The following is a 19,533-nucleotide window of genomic DNA, read 5'->3' as shown; positions in this document are numbered from 1 at the left end:
AAGGCTAGGGGGTTTTCAAGGTTTTTTGTTGTTGTTGCATAGGAACTTGAAAAACATTTCAAGCCTGGCGGTGGTGGTGCACGCCTATAATCCCAGGCAGAGCCAGGTGGATCTCTGTGAGTCTGAGGCCAGCCTGGGCTACAGAGTGAGTTCCAGGAAAGGCTCAAAACTACACAGAGAAACCCTGTCCCGGAAAAAAAAAAGAAAAGAAAAAAAAAAATTCAAAATTATTTGGCAGAACATCTTATCAGGGTGAAGATTAGAGTATAGGGTGTGGAACATGTCAAATTTCAGAAAATGGATCAAAACATGATCAACTCCAAGTGTCACAGAAAGCAGGAATGAACTTATTTTGACCTTTTAACAAGATGCCTTAATCTTAAGATGGAGTCAGGCTGGTCCATCAGGTGAAGGCACTGGCTGCCAAGCCATCTGGTTTTACACATGTACCATGGCACTTATGCTCCCTCCACAACCCCCCATACCCCACTAAAAACTTAAAAACAAACTTGGATTAAGTAGGGCATGGTGGTATACAACCTTTAATCTCAGCACTGAAGAGGCAGAGGCAGGCAGATCTCTGAGTTTGAGGCCAGCCTGGTCTACATAGAGAGACCCTGTTTCAAAAACAAATAACAAGAGCTAGTTTAGTCTATCAGAATTGGTATTTTAAATTCAGACTTTTTATTTCAAGATTTTAACTTTTTTTTTTTATATTTTATTTTGTGTGTATGAGTGCTTTAACTGCATTTTTCTGTGTATCACATGACACCTGGTGCCTAAAGAAGTGGTGAGCCTCCATGTGGGTCCTTTGCAAGCAAGTGCTCTTAACCACTAAGCCAACTCTTCAGCCCAGGATTTTATTTTTTTTAATTATGTGTGTGCATCTCTGTGATTCTTTGTACTTGAATGCAACTGCCCTCAGAGGCCAGAAGAGGGTGTCAGGTCTCCTGGAGCTTGAGTTACAGGCTGATGTGTTCTGCCTAGGGTAGGTTCTGGAACTGAGCTCAAGCCTCTTACAGGAGCAGCACAGGATCTTAACCCTGAGCTATTTTTTTTTTTTTTCCAAGCCCCTAAGTTAAATTTATTTTATTTTATTTTTTTGACAGTTCATTCTAAGTCACTTGTGATTTTCCCATATAATGTTTCCTTTCCTGCCATCAAGAACATTGCTGATAACATTTCTTGAAAGATTGCATGTTCCTCAATCATCTTTGACATTGATGATGTTGGTACATATTTACAATAAGCATTTGCAGATTTTTACCTGAAATTATACTCAATAACTTTGTGTCTCCTTGAGGGTTATTTCAGATTTATTTCTTGGTTATATGTGTGCTTGAAGGTTTGTTTAGTACATTTATTTAAGCAATGAGAATGGGAAGAATATCAGAGGTGGGCACGAGCAAAGGATTTTATTCAACTCTTTTCATCTCCTAAAGGCAAAGGCTTGACTCCAGAGTGATGAAATCCCTTCTTAGGGTTACATGCTGATAGCTGTGTTTTTACCACCTTCTTACCTGGACTTTGAAAGTTTGCACTCCCCCTAATCTGACCTGTATGTCTGTAAATACACTGTCCCTGGGGCTCTTCATCTTGTCCTTCCCTGCCCAGCATATATCCCTTGCAGGCTACCACAGCCCTCTGCAATTGCATGTGGTCCTACTCACTGTGGGGGGATCTATCCTACTTACCCATTCCTAGACCAAGAGGATGCTGGTGGAGAAAATGGGCCGAGAGGCTGTGGAGCTGGGGCACGGAGAGGTGAACATCACTGGTGTGGAAGAGAACACCTTGATTGCCAGCCTCTGTGACCTTCTGGAAAGGATCTGGAGCCATGGGCTACAAGTGAAACAGGTAATAGGTCTACTTCTGGTTTCACTTACTGGTTTCCCCATAGCAGTGGTTCTCAACCTTCCTAACGCTGTAGCCCTTTAATATAGTTCCTCATGGTGTAGTGACCCCAACCATACAATGATTTTTGTTGCAACTTCATAAGGGTAATTTTGCTACTGTTATGAATCTTATATAAATATCTGATATGCATATCTGATATTTGACCCCTGTGAAAAGGTCATTTGATTTCCCTTCCAAGGGGTCTTGACCCACAAGTTGAGAACTGCTGCCCCATATTATCTAGCTAGCTGGCTGGCTTTAAAGGTGGAACAAAGTGCTTCCAGAATGAGTCATGAAACAGCTAACAAATGTGAGTTCAGGGTTTTTATTTTTTCTTATAAATAAACTTTATAATCTGTGTTTTTCAAACTTTTAAAAATGGCACCTTTCTTGGGAGTAAGTTGCAGGTCAGTTTGATGGATTCTCCAGCTATTGGGGTGTGTCTGGAAGTAGAACAGGGGAGTGTGAGCTCAGGAAGCACCAGCCATGGCTGTTTTTACAGCCCTAGTAGAAATGAGGCTCTCACTGTGGGTCAATCATTTGAAGATCTGAGAGAGGTCCCTGAGGAGTATAGTGTTTTGTTTTGTTTTGTTTTTCCCACATAATATTCAAAGAATTTCTTTATTTCAGTGATGTACTTTTAAGTGGGAGTCAAAGTAGCATCTTTTATTTTCATGTACTTGTTTTGAAGCAAGGTCTCATGTAGCCCAGGCTGGCTTTGAAATCCATATATATTCAAGAGTAACCTTGAACTGATCCTCCTGCCTCCACCTCCGAAGTGCTATTACAGACATGTACATACCTGGTTTGTGCAATGCTAGGTATCAAATCCAGGGTTTCTTGTATGCAAAGCAAGCACTCCACCATTTGATTTGTATCCCCAGCCCTTTAGGTACTTAATTTTTTTTAGGGGGGCATTGTTGTTTTTTGAAAAAAGATTTCTTTGTGTAGCTATAGCTGTCCTAGAACACACTCTGTAGACCAGGCTGGCCTCAAACTCAGAGATCCACCTGCCTCTACCTCCCAAGTGCTGGGATTAAAGGTTGTGTACCACCAGGGCCCAGCCTTTTTTTAATTTTCTTTTTGAAACAGCATCTCTCTATGTAGCCCTTGCTGTCCCTAAATTTCTGCTCCTGATGCCTGCACCTCTGGAATGTAGAAATCATAGTCATGGACCGCTACATTGGGGAATTATATGGTACTGGCTTGGTGTCTGCTAGACAAGCACACTACCAGCTGAGCCACATCCACAGCACTAAGATACTATAGTTTAGACATTTAACAGAGTGCTATATTACTTGCAAGTGCTGAGTTATGATATCATCTGTCATTATTCCTTTCATTAAATATAAAACTAAAAGACTTTGTAAGATTATTATAAATTCTATTACTAACGTAATGCATGCTTTATTTTTTATCAACCATATAGGAACATCACCATGAATCTGAAATTTTTATCATCTGTGATAGTTATGAGGTCTAGGGAAATGGCTCAGTTGGTAAAATGCTTGCTGTACAAGCATGAGGACCTGAGTCCTGTCTCCAGAACTCATGTAAAAAAAGCTAATGGTGTTGAGTGCTCATAAAGAGGGGGGGGGGGGCTCACTGGACAGCCAGTAAGTACTTGATGAATTCCAGGTCAATGAAAGAACCTGTCTTAAAAAACAAGATGGGGTGGGGGGGGGGGGGGATTTAGCTCAGTGGTAGAGCGCTTGGGGCCTGGGGTTCGATCCTCAGCTCCAAAAAAGAAAAGAAAAACAAGATGGGGTCAGGCAGTGGTGGCACATGCCCTTAATCCCAGAACTTGGGAGACAGAGACAGGCAGTTCTTTTTGAGTTTGAGGCCAGCCTGCTCTACAGAGTGAGTACCAGGACAGTGAGGACTGTTTCACAGAGAGACTCTGTCTCAAAAAACCATACCAAAAACAAACCAAACAAACAAACAAAAAAACCAAGTGGAAGCTGGGTGTGGTGGCATATAATTTAATTCCAGCACTCAGGAGGCAGAGGCAAGAAGATCTCTGTGGATTTGAGGCCAGCCTGGCTTATTCATCTCACCCAGCAACTAAGGGCAAGGATGCTTTTAAATGTAATTGGAAGTTTAGAAGTTGTTTATAGACTCTCATAGGCTAGATATATGTTTCTGTGGACAAGAGGTGACCTTTCTCCACTAGAGCATTTAGAGATTGCCTTTTACTTCCTTATTCATGGTCCTTTCCATGCCCTTTTGGGCATATCCCATCTCCTTTGTATTCTAGTTGGGAACCATTTTAGCTTTTTGCTCTCTTCCATTCTGTTTTTCCTGGATTTTAGTAGAAGATGCATTTATGTACATTGTGTGTATTTGAGGGAATTGAAACCAGACACAGCACCAATATTTTTAGCAAAAGCTGATCTTTACATGGTGAATATCATCCCTCCCATTGGTTCCAGGGGAAATCAGCTTTGTGGTCTCACCTGTTACATTATCAGGAAAACCGGCAAAGAAAACTCACATCAGGAAGCCTCAGTACCTCAGGTAAGACCATCTCTTCACATGTGCAGAGAATGTCTCAGCTTATTTTCCTGCCCCTTGCTATAATGATCTTGAATTCCCTGTTCAGACCAGTGATGCTTTGGCGTTAATGTTTTGTGTTTTAAAAATAAAGTCACCTGGCAGGAGAGATCTCAGCTCAGTAGTTAAAGACTGTTGTGGGGTTGGAGAGAGATGGCTCAGTGGTTAGGAATACCTGCTACTCTGCCAGAGGGCCGGGTTGGATTCCTAGAACCCACATGGTTGCTCACAGCATTTGTGGCTCCAGTTCTAAGGGACCCTACACCCTTCTTTTGCGGGGCATGAATGCAGTGCACATACATACAGACATTATACACGTAAAAGAAAATTAAAATCTTTTTATAAAAAATGCTCATTGTTGTTGCACAGGATTAGAGTTCAGTTCCCAGCACCCATGTGAGGTAGATCAAAGCCGTAACTAGATCTTCAGGGGATCAGACATCCTCTCTGGTCTCTATGGATACTCAGACACACAGTGCCACCCCCATACACACACAAATTAAATCTTAAAAGAAAACAATGGGGCTGCCATGGGCTTACTGAAACGCAGAGCATCAACTGCACCACAGGTTTGCTTCTCTTAGCTGTTCTAGATCCTTTTGATCAGTGAAAGTAAGCATCTTATTTTGGCTTCAGAATGGGCTGTAAATTAAAGAAAAATGAAATTGGGTTTTATTATGGTCCTGGTGTTTGCAGGAAGCTGTTTTTAGCATCTTTTATTTCTATGACATGGGTATGGAAATTATTCTACTAGTCAATTCAATGCCCTTCCTTGGAACTCAAATCAAGAGCCCAGTATGAACAAACCTTTATACTTCCTTTCTGTTTCTAATTTAATAAAAATGTCAGACCAGGGTTTCTGCTCAGTGATAGAGCCTATGGCATGCTGAGTGTCCTGGGTTCAGTCACCAGCAGTGCTAAAAATATTGGAGTTGATTTTTTAAAACTTTTAATTTATTTCTCTTATTATAAATTATGTATGAGTATTTTGCCTGCATGTGTGTATGTGCACCACGTACATGCCTTGGTACCCATGAAGACCAGAACAGGGCATTGTGTCCCCTGGAACTGGAGTTACAGCCAGTTGTGAGCCACCATGTGGGTGCTGGGAATTAAACCCTCATTCCTTGTTTTAGGATCATCTGTTCACACTGTGAACCCTGAGATTGCATTATTTACTGGAAAAACCTGTTTCTAGTTGTGGTGTGGCTTAGCCCTAGCACATCACTTTAATCCAAGAGCTTTCTGCTCTAATATTCTAAACAGGATTAAATAAAGTCAACCATAGGTCAAGAGTCAGCAAGCAAGCAGCTGACAGGAAGTGAACACAGGATTGTTAAGAAAAACACCATAGAGAGTAAGGGGAAGTTAGGAGGACAGGGAGAGAGATGCACAGAAAGAGAAGGGAGGGACATTGAGTTTGAGGAGAGTTGTGGTCTAGGAGAAGATGGGAGGCTTCTAGGACCTTGGAGGAGGAGATCAGCAGGGTGCTTTCTCTGCCTCCCTGAGCTAGCAGGTTTTCACCCCAGCACCTGGCTCCAAGTCTTTGTTGGTAAAATAGAACAATTGAGATTTTGTTTAAAACAACAGGTCCTCTAGAAGAGCAACCAGTGCTCTTAACTGCTTATCGTTCTTTCTAGATCCATCTCCACCCTGCAAAACAAAACAAAAACAACCTGTAGCTTGTAGAGACTCCAGGGACCATCTAGTCCAGCCATTTTACTTTATGAGAAAAAGGAACAGGATTGTTGTAAGATCATGTAACAAATTAATGAAAAAGACTAGGTTGGGAACAGACCTCTATCTACTCCTATAGGGTCCTTCATGCTGTCCTGAAGTGTTTCTTCCCATATGTACACTGGCTCCTTTACAACTCTCTTTATACAGGGGGAGTTTACAGCTATTCTTCTTCCTCTTCCTCTTCCTCTTCTTTTTTTTTTTTCCTTCGAGACAGGACTTTTCTGTGTAGCCCTGGCTGTCCTGTACTTCACTCTGTAGACTAGACTGGCCTTGAACTCAGAGATCTGCCTGCCTCTGCCATATCTGTGCTCAAGTCCCTTCTACCACAAAATCAGCTTTCCTGTGTCTCACTCTGTTAAGTGGGAAGACTGTACCTTTTTTGGCTTATCTTACAAATTATTGAAGAATTAAATAGTATGCAAAAGTTTAAATCTGATCTCTGTTGGAAACTTAAGACTATTTGTGAATGACTGCTTAAGGTATTAATGATGTAACCAACTGTTTGCTGTAGGAATTTGTGATTTGACATGTGAGAGAGTTCACTATTTGGATACTGAGGTTTCTTTGGAGATGACCGTCTTTGTTGTTCCAGGAATAATTCTTGATTCAGAACGGAGAAAGTCTGATGCCAGTGCTGTCATGTCGCCCCTGAGGATCTCCCTAATTCAGGACATGAGGTCCGTCTGTGCTCATTCATGAATTAGCATTAAAGTCTTGTCTCAGGTGTTGCTTGGGTATAACCCACAAGATCTCAGTGGCTGGTAAAGCATTTTAGCTAACCCAGCTAACTAGGAAGTCTTCATTACTGGTCTTTGTATAGTTTATAAAAAGGTGATTTTCCTAGCATTTTGGTGAACTATACCAGGAGAGAGAGCACAGGAGAGCATCTCACCGTCCCTAGGGCTTGGGATTAGCCTGGTTTGTTGAACCCTGTACTCCCTGTTCTTTCTCCCAAATAGTGAGAAATCTGTCTGGCAAAGCCACGTGGAACAATGAGAGTGACTCTCCCAGGGTGGGTAGGGCTGTCTGGCCAGCTTCTTTGGCTTTCCTACCCTGCCCTACCCCTTTTCCCTTAGGCACATCCAGAACATTGGGGAAATCAAAACTGATGTGGGAAAGGCCAGAGCATGGGTTCGACTGTCCATGGAGAAGAAGTTACTCTCCAGACACCTGAAGCAGCTTCTTTCAGACCACGAGCTCACCAAGTAAGGCCACTCGACTGGGGGTAGACCAGAGCTCCAGGGTTGGCAGGGAGACCAGAATCTGGGGTGGGAAGGGAGACGCAGTGTGTTACTGAGGCGGCATGCAGTTAGACTGAGCCTGGGATGAAGTCCTGCAGTGCCCCTCCTCCCCCACAGCGGAGTTGGACTGCTGCCTTCTGCTCCCTCCTTGTAGTCTGCATGTCTGAATCAGTGGGTCCTCCTCTCCTTCCCGGGGCCTTCTGGTCATGAGGCATTTTTTCTTTTGTTTCTTTCTTTTTTTTTTTAAAGATGTATTTATTTATTATGTATACAGAAGAGGGTGCCAGATCTCATTACAGATGGTCGTGAGCCACCATGTGGTTGCTGGGAATTGAACTCAGGACCTCTGGAATAGCAGTCGGTGTTCTTAACTGCTGAGCCATCTCTCCAGCCCCTTTTCTTCTGTTTCTTTCCTGTCCCGAGAAGCAAAGGGTTGGAGAATTAAAAGGAAACTTCTGAGTTACCCTTTTCTCTCTTCTCTTCTGAGCCTCAGGTCAACCTAGAACAGTTAACCTTTCTTCTTCCTTGACTGGGCCTTCTCAAAACTTCAAATAGCCCTCTAGAACCTCCCTCGACCCCTCCCACTAGGATAGGGAGGAAGTCTGAGGTGCTTACACTTCCAGAGCCACCAAATCTGCAGTCCCCTGCCCATCCATCTGTGACCTCTCCCCCTCCCCTGGATTGTTCCAAACCAAGGGATGAGAGGTCCTTCTTTCTCTGCCTCTCCAATGACTCCTCTGTGTCCTTTCAGATACAGCACATCTGGCTCGCTCCCCTCCCCCTTTTTTGGTGGTGGTGTTAGAGATTAAGGACCTCATACATGTGAGGCAAATGTTGTACTACTTAGCTAGTAAGTCTTCAGCCCTAATCTTATTTGTTTGTTTTTTTTTTAAACCCTAGCCCTATTAGAGGACATTAGCTTAACATTCACTCAGTATACAGTACTTCTTACCCAATGTTCTGATCCTTAAACTACTCCAGTAACTAGAAAATGAGATTTGCTTCCACAGAATGCACTTAGGTGTATAGGAAGAGAGAGAGAAGAGTACTGTATTAAGCATAGTCCCTTGGTATTAGCCCATTTGGCATTGCTACAACAGAATACCCAATGTTGGATATTATATAAAGGAAAAAAAGATTTACTTGTTTTACAATAAATGGGATGCTGGAAGTTCAAGGTCAGGCAGCCACATCTGTTTGTCTTGTGGCAAGGGCTTCCTTGGTTACATCACAGCATAGAAAAGGTAATCACCACACGTAGAAGGGACACAGTGCATGGAGTGGTCTCAATTTATGATAATCTGCTGCTCTGATGAGAACTCACTCCAAAGGCCAGTATAAATGCCTGCTGAGAGTGATGCTCTCTGACACAGTTACCTTCTTTTAGGTCTGACTTCAGTATTCTGTCTCAGTATCACCTCACTTGGGCCCAAACTTCCAGCACATAGGCCTCTTAGGGAGTTTAAGCCAAACCATGTCCAGTCCATAGCACCTCCATCCCGGTTTGCTCAGAGCGTCAGTCATGCCATGTTCCTCCTTTTCTGCAGCTGGTGTATAGTGTCCCCCTTACCTTGACCTCTCCATGGTGACTCCTGCTGTGTAGAGCTTCCTTTATCTTGAAACTGCTGTGTGATGTTATAAGGCTGCAATTACCCTTCCGCTCTTTTTTTTTTCCTCCTTTAAAAATTGCAGTACTTATTTACTGTGCTAGTGTGTATGCATGCATGTGTGTGTGCATGCATGTGTGTGGGGGTCAGAGGACAACTCTTGGGTATTAGTTCTGTCTTTTCACCATGGAGGTCTCAGGGTGGAATTTAGACTTCAGATTTGGCAGCAGGCCCTTTTACTCCCTGAGCATCTCACCACCCTGCCTCCTGCTCCATTTCTCCCTCTGCTCTTTGCAGGGGGTTGCAGCCTCTGCATATGTGTCATTTCTTTGTCTCTGTCTTACTTGCTCTCCCTCACTTGATGATCTCACCCACTTGTGACTTCAGTCACCTTTGAGCAGGTGACTCCCGTCTCTGAAGCTCTAGCCCTGGCCATTCTTCTGAGCTCTAGTCCTATATTTATTTCCTTTCAGACCTGAAGAGTAGTTTGGGGAGAATAAAAGCTGTAACTTCCTTACAGCTTGCAATGTCGTTACTGTTCTCTATGAAAATCTTAACATCTTCCCCACTCTCCCCCAACACCCACAATCCAGCACAGGGTCAGTTTTGACTCTGCTGTTCTGCCCCTCTAAGGAGGCTGAGTCCTTAGCCCCCCTTTTTCTGGTTCCTTGGTTTTCCTGCTCTGTTTTAGTTTAGTCCTCATTCTCTTTCCAGCCTCCCACTGCACCAACTAAACTTCCTGACATTGGCCATACCTCTAGGGCACACTATAGAAACCCGTGACTTAACTAAGCAGATTGCAAGTTTTTAGCCTCAGGGTGTAGGGCCTTCCTTTGTTGTGTTCTAGCCTAGCTTTCCAGCCCTAATGTGCTACCTGATCCTTTCTGAGCACTCAACTCTAACCACCCTGTTTTCTACACATTCTTTTCCTGTGACTTAGAACATCAGTCTGGTGTTAAGCTGTCCTCTAGATCCCTCTTGATCTAGAAAACATTGCAGGACTAAGCTCACTGTTCTTTAAGTTCCCAGAAAGAGCCTTTCATCTAGTAACTCATTATGCGTATTGGCATTTACCAGTTTATTCTATCAGTGTGTTTGAGGGCGAGCTCTTTCCTGTTTAGGACCTGTGGGTAAGGCGCTTATCCTTCTCTGGCTGGTGGGGATTGTAGTATGGGCAACTAGAAGAGTTGTCTTCTTTTTCTTGTATTTCTCTTTGACAAGGGCCTGAACACTGCTCTCAGTGTCAAGCCACAGAGGGCCTAGAATTAGGCAAAGGAATTGGCCTTTGGTGTGCTGGCTCTTACCTGCAAGGTGGGTCTGAGGTAGGATCAGGATCCTACTCTGCATCACCTCTGGAATGCAGTGTTCTGACTCACAGCTCTCAGGTCTGTGGAAGGCTTTGAGGTATGGCCTGCTAATGAATGGTCACCACAGACCTAGTGCCAGCAGTGTCTGTGTTATCTCTGATGGACTGCAGACCAGTCCTTGGCTTCGAAAAGGAGATTCCATGACCTGTCCCATGGGACAGTACAGTAACATCAGCATGTGTTTCTGTTGGACCTGCTGCGGCTTAGGCTCTTTTCCTCTAGCCTCAGCCATGCAGACTGGCTAGTTTTCACCTTTACAAAGTGATCCTAAGAAGCTTGACGCTTGACATCTCATGCTTCCCTTACCATCTGCTTGTGGAAGTGAGCATGCTTAGCTTCTTTGCTCTCCTCTTGGCTGGGGATTGATGTGTTGATGTCTTGCCTCCTGCCTAACAGGAAGCTGTACAAGCGTTATGCCTTCCTGCGCTGTGATGATGAGAAGGAGCAGTTCCTCTATCACCTGCTCTCCTTCAACGCAGTGGACTACTTCTGCTTCACCAACGTCTTCACAACCATCTGTGAGTAGCTCTCTCCTCTGCTCCCTGCTGGCCTGCTCTAGCCAGGCTTTTTAAATCTACCCAGGCTGGCTGTCTCCTTTTTACTTTATTTCTTTGTTTTTTTATTATTTTATTTTATTTTTTGGGTTTTTGTTTTTGTTTTTTGAGACAGGGTTTCTCTGTAGCTTTGTAGTCTGTTGTGGACTATCTCTGTAGACCAGGCTGGCCTCAAACTCACAGAGATCCACCTGCCTCTGCCTCCCGAGTGCTAGGATTACAGGTGTGCACTACCACCACCACTGCCCGGCTGTTTTTTTTTAATTTTTAAGAAAGAATGTCACTGGTAGCCAAAACTGGCTTCAAAACCTAACTCATGACAGTCCTCCTGCTTCTGCCTCCCAAGCACTGGTATGCACCTCCATGCCTGGCTTCCCTTGTATTTTCTGTTTGCCTTGTGTGTCTGTGGAAGAAGTAAGGGGGTCCAGTTCCTTCTTGATGGCTGTTTTCTCTGAACTTTCTGTTTTCACATCAGTGTTGTTCCAATCACTGCTCTTGGAGCTAGAGGACATAAAAGTATGCCAGGGAGCTACATTTCCTTTCCACCCTGTATACTTCTAAAGAGTCCTTCTTTTCTTTTGGTCTGAGAGGTGTCTCAGCATCACAGGTTTGTGGTAGCCTCAGAGAGAGAGATCTCTGGAGTCCTAAAGTAGCAGGAAGAACTGCAGGTGACAGTATGTGATTTAGGCCAGGCCAGCTCTGCCCCTAACTCATTATATTCCTGTGAGTGGAGCCTGTCCCTGCCTGGGGCCTCACTCTCCCACTCTCATAGGAGGGTTCAGAATACCCTAAGGTCTTGGAGCCCATCTTTGTCTGATGCCAAGAGTCTTTCTTTACTTAGTAGCCTTTGAGCTGGCTTCATAGCCAGTTCTCTGACCAGCTACTCTCTGCTGCTACAACTCACACTCTTGTCTCCTCTTTGGCGCTCTTCCCTCTGAGACAAGGGCTGTGGCCTTGGCAGGAGCAGCACTGAACTGCGCTTAGGAGACCTACGGTAAACTGTTTCCCTCTGTGTGTCCTGCAGAAGAGAGGCGGCAGCCGTGTAGCCTGCGGAGACCACTGTTGTTGTGTTGTTAGGGTTTGTGAGGCGAGGGTCTGCAAAGTACTCTGAGATGGAATTCAGTTAGGAGGTGGGTGCATTTAAAGCCGAGCCTACAGATAGGCTTGTTTTTTATTGGATGATAACCCTGGGACTAGTGAGAGCAAGGCTGGTGTCGAAGCAGTCAGGGGTTGTGATGCTTCAGAACTCTGCGGACAGCAACACAGCAGGGGCTGCAGTCATGCAGTAGACCCTGGAGCAAGTCAGGGCCCTCCATCAGGTGTGGGAGAGTTCCAGTCCCATCAGTACCTCTGTGGCTTCTCTAAACAGTGATTCCGTACCACATTTTGATCGTCCCAAGCAAGAAGCTGGGTGGCTCCATGTTCACCGCCAACCCATGGATCTGTATATCAGGAGAACTGGGTGAAACACAGATCCTGCAGATCCCCAGGAATGTGCTAGAGATGACTTTTGAGGTATGTATTACCTGGGGGTCCCATCCCATGGCTGTGGGGACTCGTTTGTAACAGCTGAGGTGGGGGGGTTCTTCAGGATGCTATGGAGGCCTTATTTCCCAGCCATATGTGTCAGCATAGTCCTGAGACAGTCTGAGGCCAGGACAGGGTTGACCCTGAGGGAAGAATCTGCATCCTGTATGGAGTCACTGGATGGAAGGAGTTTGTCAGAACTCACGTACTCCCTTGTCCTGGGGCACACGTGGGAGTGGGGTGGGGTAGGTTGTTGGGAGATTCCCCAGAGTTCTTTCCGCTGGTATACACAGGTATTTGTTAAGCCTCAGGACCAACCCCTGGAATGTCTTGGCCCTGGTTTTCTCTAAGGCTAGCATCCTCTTTCTCAGCCATGAACTGCCTAGGAGACAGTGCTTGGCTGCCAGATCTGGTGGTAGATGGAGCTGTGAGCTCTGCTCCTGCAGTTGCTGAGCCTGCCGGGTAGCAGGCAGCCAGTCGTATTTGTGCCTTCAAGGATTGCCACTCTCTCCTCCTGCTTTTCTGACCTGACTTCTTCTCTTTATTCACTCAGTGCCAGAACCTGGGGAAGCTCACCACTGTCCAGATTGGCCATGATAATTCTGGGCTGTATGCCAAATGGCTTGTGGAGTATGTGATGGTCAGGAATGAGATCACAGGACATACCTACAAGTGAGTGACTCTGAGTATGCACCCTCAGGGCTGTCTGTGGTGATTGAGTATGAGCTTTTCAAGGAGCCTCTTAAGGTTTGACTTTGCCCTGTGCACTTGAAAGATACAAGATGGTTTTCAACCAAATAAACACGTATAACATTGCTGGACACGTGTCCCAAGTCACCCAAGCCACTCAGGTAGTTCACTGTGGGGCAAAGAGAGCCTGGGGAGCCCTTAATCTGGTTTTGTAACATGTCCCTATGGATTGGCTTTGTTGATGGCACTCCTGAGCAGCAAGGGAGGGTGCTGGAGAAATGGGCAGCTCTCAGGGGTCATTGCTTTACTTCCAGGTTCCCATGTGGCCGATGGCTAGGGAAAGGGATGGATGATGGCAGCCTGGAGCGAGTGCTGGTGGGGGAGCTGCTCACTTGTCTACCTGAGGTAGATGAGAAGCCTTGCCGGACCCCGCCCCTGCAGCAGTCCCCCAGTGTCATCCGGAGACTTGTAGCCATCTCGCCCAGCAACAAGCCCAGTAAGTGGGAGCAAAGTCCTGGTCCCAGCCTGTGCAGCAGCCCTAGGAGCCACCTCCTCTTGTGATCATCATACGTATGTGGCTCTTGCCTTGAAGACCTAGAAGGAGCATTTGATGTTCTGTTTTTCCATGTTCCTGTCAGGGAGAAGGGTCATTTCTGGCCTCCTCCTTCCTTGTGACTATTCACCACCAAGTCATGGCCCTCTTACGGAAGCCAAGAATTCAGAGTAAAATAGAAAGTAAACCTGGCCAGGATTGCATAGAGACAGAGCTCTCTTAGCTTTGACTTTGCCCCCCAAGATTTTTGGGACAAGCTCTCTCTGCACAAGTAGTTGGGCAAGAGTCTCTGCTTCCTAAGTTCCCACTGTCCTGCTTCTCCTATGGGCCTGTTTCCTGTGTCCCCAGGCTCCTGCTTGGTAACCTCTGAGATTCCTTAAGGATGTCTGCTTGATTTTCTCAGAGCTGAACACTGGGCAGATCCAGGAGTCTATTGGGGAGGCAGTCAATGGCATTGTGAAGCACTTCCATAAACCTGAGAAAGAGGTGAGCCTTCCTGCCCTCCAACACAGAGCCTTTTGAATAAGAGGGAGTCATCTTAATGTTGCAGTTAACCTTGATATGCTCTCCAAGGTCCATGTGCTGTGGCTAGGCCAGAGTTATCAACAAGGTCTTCTGGGATATCCCAGGCTATCCTGGAGCTCATTATGTAGTCCATCTGGGCTTCAAAGTTGTGACAGTTCTGCCTCCACCTCCTGAGTGCTGGAATTATAGGCATTGTTACCATGCCCAGCCAGAGCCCAGTACAACATGCCGAGTCTACTTTGGGATGGCTTTCCTCAGGAGCCTTTGCCTCAGTTCTGTTTTCCCTTGATGTTGATGACTGAGTGGAGTCTCTAGGGCCCCCCAGGAAACACACCTTCTTCCTGTCATTTTCTGGATTTCCTTGTGTCTGTCCAGAAGATGACTACACTGGCTTTGTGCTCTGTTGGGCAATGTCCTGTGTGTGACCCTACTCCATCAATGCCCTTAAGGAGTTCTTCCAAAAGAGTGTGCTGGCCACTATGGTTAGTGCTGGACAACAGATGAGAGCCTTGTGGTCTTTGACTTCTTCCTGGCCTGGCTGGTTTTAGGGATGCAGTGGTGGAAGGGCAGCTCAGCTGAGATCTGCCTGTAACTCACCCTGTTTTCTTTCTTAGCGTGGCAGTCTGACACTGTTGCTTTGTGGAGAGTGTGGTCTCGTTTCAGCCCTGGAACAAGCTTTCCAGCATGGATTTAAATCACCCCGGCTCTTCAAAAATGTCTTCATTTGGGATTTCCTGGGTGAGCTGGTCTGTTGTTCAAGAATGGGAAAAACATGTAGCTGTGGAGGTCTTACCTGTTTCGTGTGGTCTAGCTGTAGAAGTCAAGTCAGGCAGCCCTCAAGTCTGCTCTTCGTTTACCTTGGTCTTCTTGAAAGGATTGCCAGAAGCACCCCAACTCCATGCTCATCCTTTATGAGCTCTTGACAGAAGAGATTCTAAGCATCCTTCATCTAGAATAGGCAGGCTTGTCCCCAAGTCCTTACCCTCTGTCCCTATAGATCCAAAAGGACAGTTCAGAGTATTGGACCCCAAGCCCTGTGGGGTCCCCACTGGAGAATTTTTTATCTTGGAGAGAGTCCTCAGAGCTTTCGTGTCTCTTCAGACCAGGGGACCAAAGGCTACAGAAACACATTTTATAACTAGAGATTATTTTTATTTATTTTATTTTTGAATTTATTTTAAAAGGTTTATTTATTTATTTATGTGTATGAGTGCTCTATCTGCATGTACACCTTTATGCCAGAAGAAGACATCAGATCCTACTATAGATGGTTGGGAGCCACCATGTGGTTGCTGGGACTTGAACTCAGGACCTCTGGAAGATCAGGAAGTGCTTCTAACCTCTGAGCCATCTCTGCAGCTCTAGAGATTATTTTTAAATATATTCACTGACATCAGTATACTTGCTTTATTCTCCTGAAGTTGCCTTTTGGGCTTGGAGAGTCCCACAGCAAGTGACCTGTAGAATAGGCTTTGGGGACCATTGTCACAACTTTTCTGCTTTTCACAGAGAAAGCACAAACCTATTATGAGACGCTGGAGCAGAATGACATAGTTCCTGAGGAAAACTGGCACACGAGGGCCCGCAATTTCTGCCGCTTTGTCACTGCAATCAACAACACACCCCGGAACATTGGCAAGGACGGCAAGTTTCAGATGCTGGTGTGCCTGGGAGCCAGGTACTGCAGGGGTCAGAGTGCAGGGCAGCAGCTACACAGATCACAGCAGTAGGGCTGTCATGCAGGGGGCACTGGCCATTGTACAGGCACCTTTGGAGAGCTCCTTTAGGCTGTTCATTTCCTTCTGTATCCTGTATGTTTGTAGGGATCTGTGAAGGAGAATATGTATAATTGGGGAAGATGGAGGCCGTATTTTGATGGGAAGATTTAAAACCACCCCTTGGGGAAATTGGAAGTAAATATGTATAGTTATTCTTTCAGTAAAATTTGAATGTCGAGCCGGGCGGTGGTGGCGCACGCCTTTAATCCCAGCACTTGGGAGGCAGAGGCAGGCAGATTTCTGTGAGTTCGAGGCCAGCCTGGGCTACAAAGTGAGTTCCAGGAAAGGCACAAAGCTACACAGGGAAACCCTGTCTGGAAAAACCAAAAAACAAAAACAAAATTTAAATGTCCCAGGCCTTCTAGAGAGTGGTAGGAAGAAAACTGAACTGAGAAGTTTACTTGTCATGTTAAAAAGCAAAAGGTGACAATCCATCAGACTACCTTATACGATGTGCTGAAACCCTAGGGGGAGAGAGTCTAGAAAAGGCTTCAGGAGGAGGTGGTACTGAGACGAGGCTTCAGGTAGAGTGAGGGAAGGGCAGTGTTAGGAAGCATGTTCAAGACCTGAGACAGAACATTCCCCCTGGATTCCGACTGCATTGTTTGATGAGAAGGCTGGAATAATGTGGGTCTGACATCCTGGATTTTGTGCATCGGAGTGGACAGCATGGAGAGCAGGAAGGCAGAGAGGCTGGAGACATGGCATTCAGAGCACCTGCAGGGAGCGGTGGTCGAGTGGCTAAATCCAGACTCTAAGCTGAGCACCGTGCTACATGGCTGTGACCCCAGCTACTGGGAAGCTAAGGCAGGAGGATTGCTTGAGCCTAGAGATGCAAAGTCATCATGAGCCACTCAACACAAAAGTAAAATAATAAGATGCTGGAGAGATGGTTCCATGGTTAAGAGCACCTTTTGCTCTTGGAGAGGACCGAAGTTGGGTTCCCAGCACCCACATGGGCACTAACAAAAGTTCTAGAGGACCTAACACCCTCTTCTGTCCTTTGCTGCCATTGCATGCAGGTGGTGCACAGTTGTACGTGCAGGCGAAATACCATACACATAGAAAAAAAAAAGTGAAAAATAGACTCTAGAACCAGAGTTACCAGGCTCATATCTTTGAGCACCTCCTACTTTTCTGTGATCTTGGACAAGCTATTCACCTTCCTTTGTGAGGTGGAGACAATAATGTCCTGGGGCTGTCATAAACACTAAACCTCAACAGGCAGTGGTGGTGCACACCTTTAATCCCAGCACTTGGGAGGCAGAGGCAGGTGGGTCTTTGAGTTTGAGGCCAGCCTGGTCTACAGAGCAAGTTCCAGAACAGCCAGGGATACATAGAGAAATTCTGTTTGGAAAAACCAAACCAACCAAACAAACAACTCCCACCCCCATCCCACCCCCTGCCACCAAAACAAACAAACAAAAACCCCCAAAACCAAAACCTAAACCTCTTGCAACTGTACTGGCACTTGGGAAATGTCATGTGTCTTAGCACTTCTTCCTGGTGGTGTTAACTCTGGGGCTTGTGTTTGATGGAAGCAGGAGTACTCACTTCAGCCTAGTAACTGGTGTGTACCAAGGTTGTCTAGGGAGATGAAGGAGGTGGAGGGAGAGGCAGGTGACAGGGGTGACTGGGTTGGGTTGTTCCCAGGCTGAGCAGCTCCCAGTGGAAGGCGAGCTCCTTTAGGAGGGAAGTGGGGCTATGGGGAGGTGCCAATTACTTCATCTTCAGACTTAGCTCAAGGATCCCCCTTGGCCTTGTCCTGTTTTTCTTCCTCTTCCCTCGCTTTGACCTGCCTGGACCACTCACTCCCACCCTGCCAGAGATCACCTCCTGCACCACTGGATTGCCTTGCTGGCTGACTGCCCCATCACTGCACACATGTATGAGGACGTGGCACTGATCAAAGACCACACACTCGTCAATTCCTTGATCCGAGTGCTGCAGACCCTGCAAGAATTCAACATCACACTGGAGACCTCCCTTGTTAAGGGCATTGACATCTGACCTCCCAGCACCAGCCAGCAGCAGGACCCAGAAAGACTCCCTGCAGCTCTGCCTCTTCATCCCAAAGGGACCTAAGCATTTGTAAGGGACAAGAAGAGATGTATACTTACTGTAAAAAGAAAACTAGAGGATTTTTGGAAAAAATAATCTATTTTAGAGTTTATTTGCTGATCTGCTTTTTACACACTTTCATGTGAAAGAGTGACAGGAAGAGGGAGCGAGGTTGGCACTGCTTATTTTGAAGCTGGTGCCCTCCCTTGCACGGCCACGCACTGGGAGCCTGTGGCCTCCTGGACTGAGCCTGCACACACGTGTGGGGCTATTCCACATGCTGCCCCGTCACGTCGATGAGGCCATTCCACATCGTTTTTAAACTAATGTTTTCTATATTAACATTGTTCTGAATATCTGGCTTTCATGGGCCACGCACAGGTGTGTGAGCGGGAAATCCATGCTCCAATCAAAGGGATTCTTAGCAGTGTCTCTGATCCAGCACTGCAGAGTCAGCCCCACATCTGTTCCCCTGCCTTCCCTTTGTTTGGTCAGTATTATTTGGGAAGGAGACATGCCAGGACGTGTCGTTGTGCCGCTGTCATGTAGAAAATCATGTTTCCTGTTGGCACAAAGTTGCACAGAAGTAAACATGAGCATGTTTTAACAGGCTTGTCTTTTCTTCATCTATCTTATTTATTTAACCTGACATTGTGTGTTTTACGTATTTGTTTTTCTTTTCTTTTTTTCTCTTTAAGAAAAGGAAGAGCTTGTCACAATCTAACTGGCTATGTTATTACTGTTAAATTTATGTTGTTTTGCAACTTAGAAACCAGCTACAGTATGGCCCACTTAATAAAACACCTGAGACAAACCTCACTGTCACTGGCTTTAATGGGTGTGTGGGTGGGGGGTGCTGTGGAGGGTGCAGTGTGGCCTGCCTGAGGACCAAACTCTGCATCTCTCTCCCTGCGGCTGGCTGGGCTCTGGACTGCCTAGGATGCTCCTGAGGATCTGTGTCCTTGGACCCTCCTTCCCTCCCTGGTGCCCAAGGCTTTCATAGCTCATTCAGTCTACTGAAGAAGGATGTGGGAGGGTGGTTCTCCCACTACACAGGGGGAGGAGACTTGGCAAGAACTTACAAAGATTGTCAATTGATGGATGATTCTGAACCATTTCTTTAGAAGGGTAGGGAGACTGAGGGAACATAGAACACAGGTGGCCTTGTCTGCCCTCGTGTGTGTGTGTGTGTGTGTGTGTGTGTGTTGCAAAAGCCCATTTTCTCGTGAAGGGTTTGCTGTGTCAGATGTGACAGCGGGAGAGCCTTAGGACCAGCTAAGTTTTTATTTTTATTTTGGCAGAATGTTCCAGAAGCATGGTCTGAGCACATAGAGCCCTCAAACCAGTCATTGCTTTCTTTAGTGTGCTCATGGTTCTGCATATACTGTTCTCTGCTTTTCCTTTGCTCACTGCCTGTACATTGTGCAATGTTTACTTTTCG

The 19,533-nt window shown here is 45.9% G+C and overlaps 1 protein-coding gene across 3 annotated transcripts in view; it reads left to right on the top strand.

Moving 5' to 3' along the window:
* The window catches only part of Dennd5a (DENN domain containing 5A), a 65,759-nt gene extending 46,852 nt beyond the window's left edge, over window positions 1–18,907 (top strand). For 2 of the 3 annotated variants that reach the window (XM_036189000.1, XM_036188991.1), the window contains 12 exons: window positions 1,705–1,857; window positions 4,329–4,413; window positions 6,782–6,866; window positions 7,266–7,394; window positions 10,801–10,922; window positions 12,328–12,473; window positions 13,039–13,157; window positions 13,490–13,671; window positions 14,132–14,214; window positions 14,868–14,991; window positions 15,763–15,931; window positions 17,858–18,907. In XM_036189000.1, the coding sequence (XP_036044893.1) occupies window positions 1,705–1,857; window positions 4,329–4,413; window positions 6,782–6,866; window positions 7,266–7,394; window positions 10,801–10,922; window positions 12,328–12,473; window positions 13,039–13,157; window positions 13,490–13,671; window positions 14,132–14,214; window positions 14,868–14,991; window positions 15,763–15,931; window positions 17,858–18,041 (1,581 nt within the window). In that variant the 3' untranslated portion in view covers window positions 18,042–18,907. The remainder of the gene's footprint in view (window positions 1–1,704; window positions 1,858–4,328; window positions 4,414–6,781; window positions 6,867–7,265; window positions 7,395–10,800; window positions 10,923–12,327; window positions 12,474–13,038; window positions 13,158–13,489; window positions 13,672–14,131; window positions 14,215–14,867; window positions 14,992–15,762; window positions 15,932–17,857) is intronic. The other variant, XM_036189007.1, reaches the window with a different exon arrangement.
* The last annotated feature ends 626 nt before the right edge of the window (window positions 18,908–19,533 follow it).

Source organism: Onychomys torridus, chromosome 1 (genome assembly GCF_903995425.1).
Source record: "Onychomys torridus chromosome 1, mOncTor1.1, whole genome shotgun sequence".
Taxonomy (NCBI): domain Eukaryota; kingdom Metazoa; phylum Chordata; class Mammalia; order Rodentia; family Cricetidae; genus Onychomys; species Onychomys torridus.
This window is presented reverse-complemented; position numbering and strand designations above follow the sequence as displayed.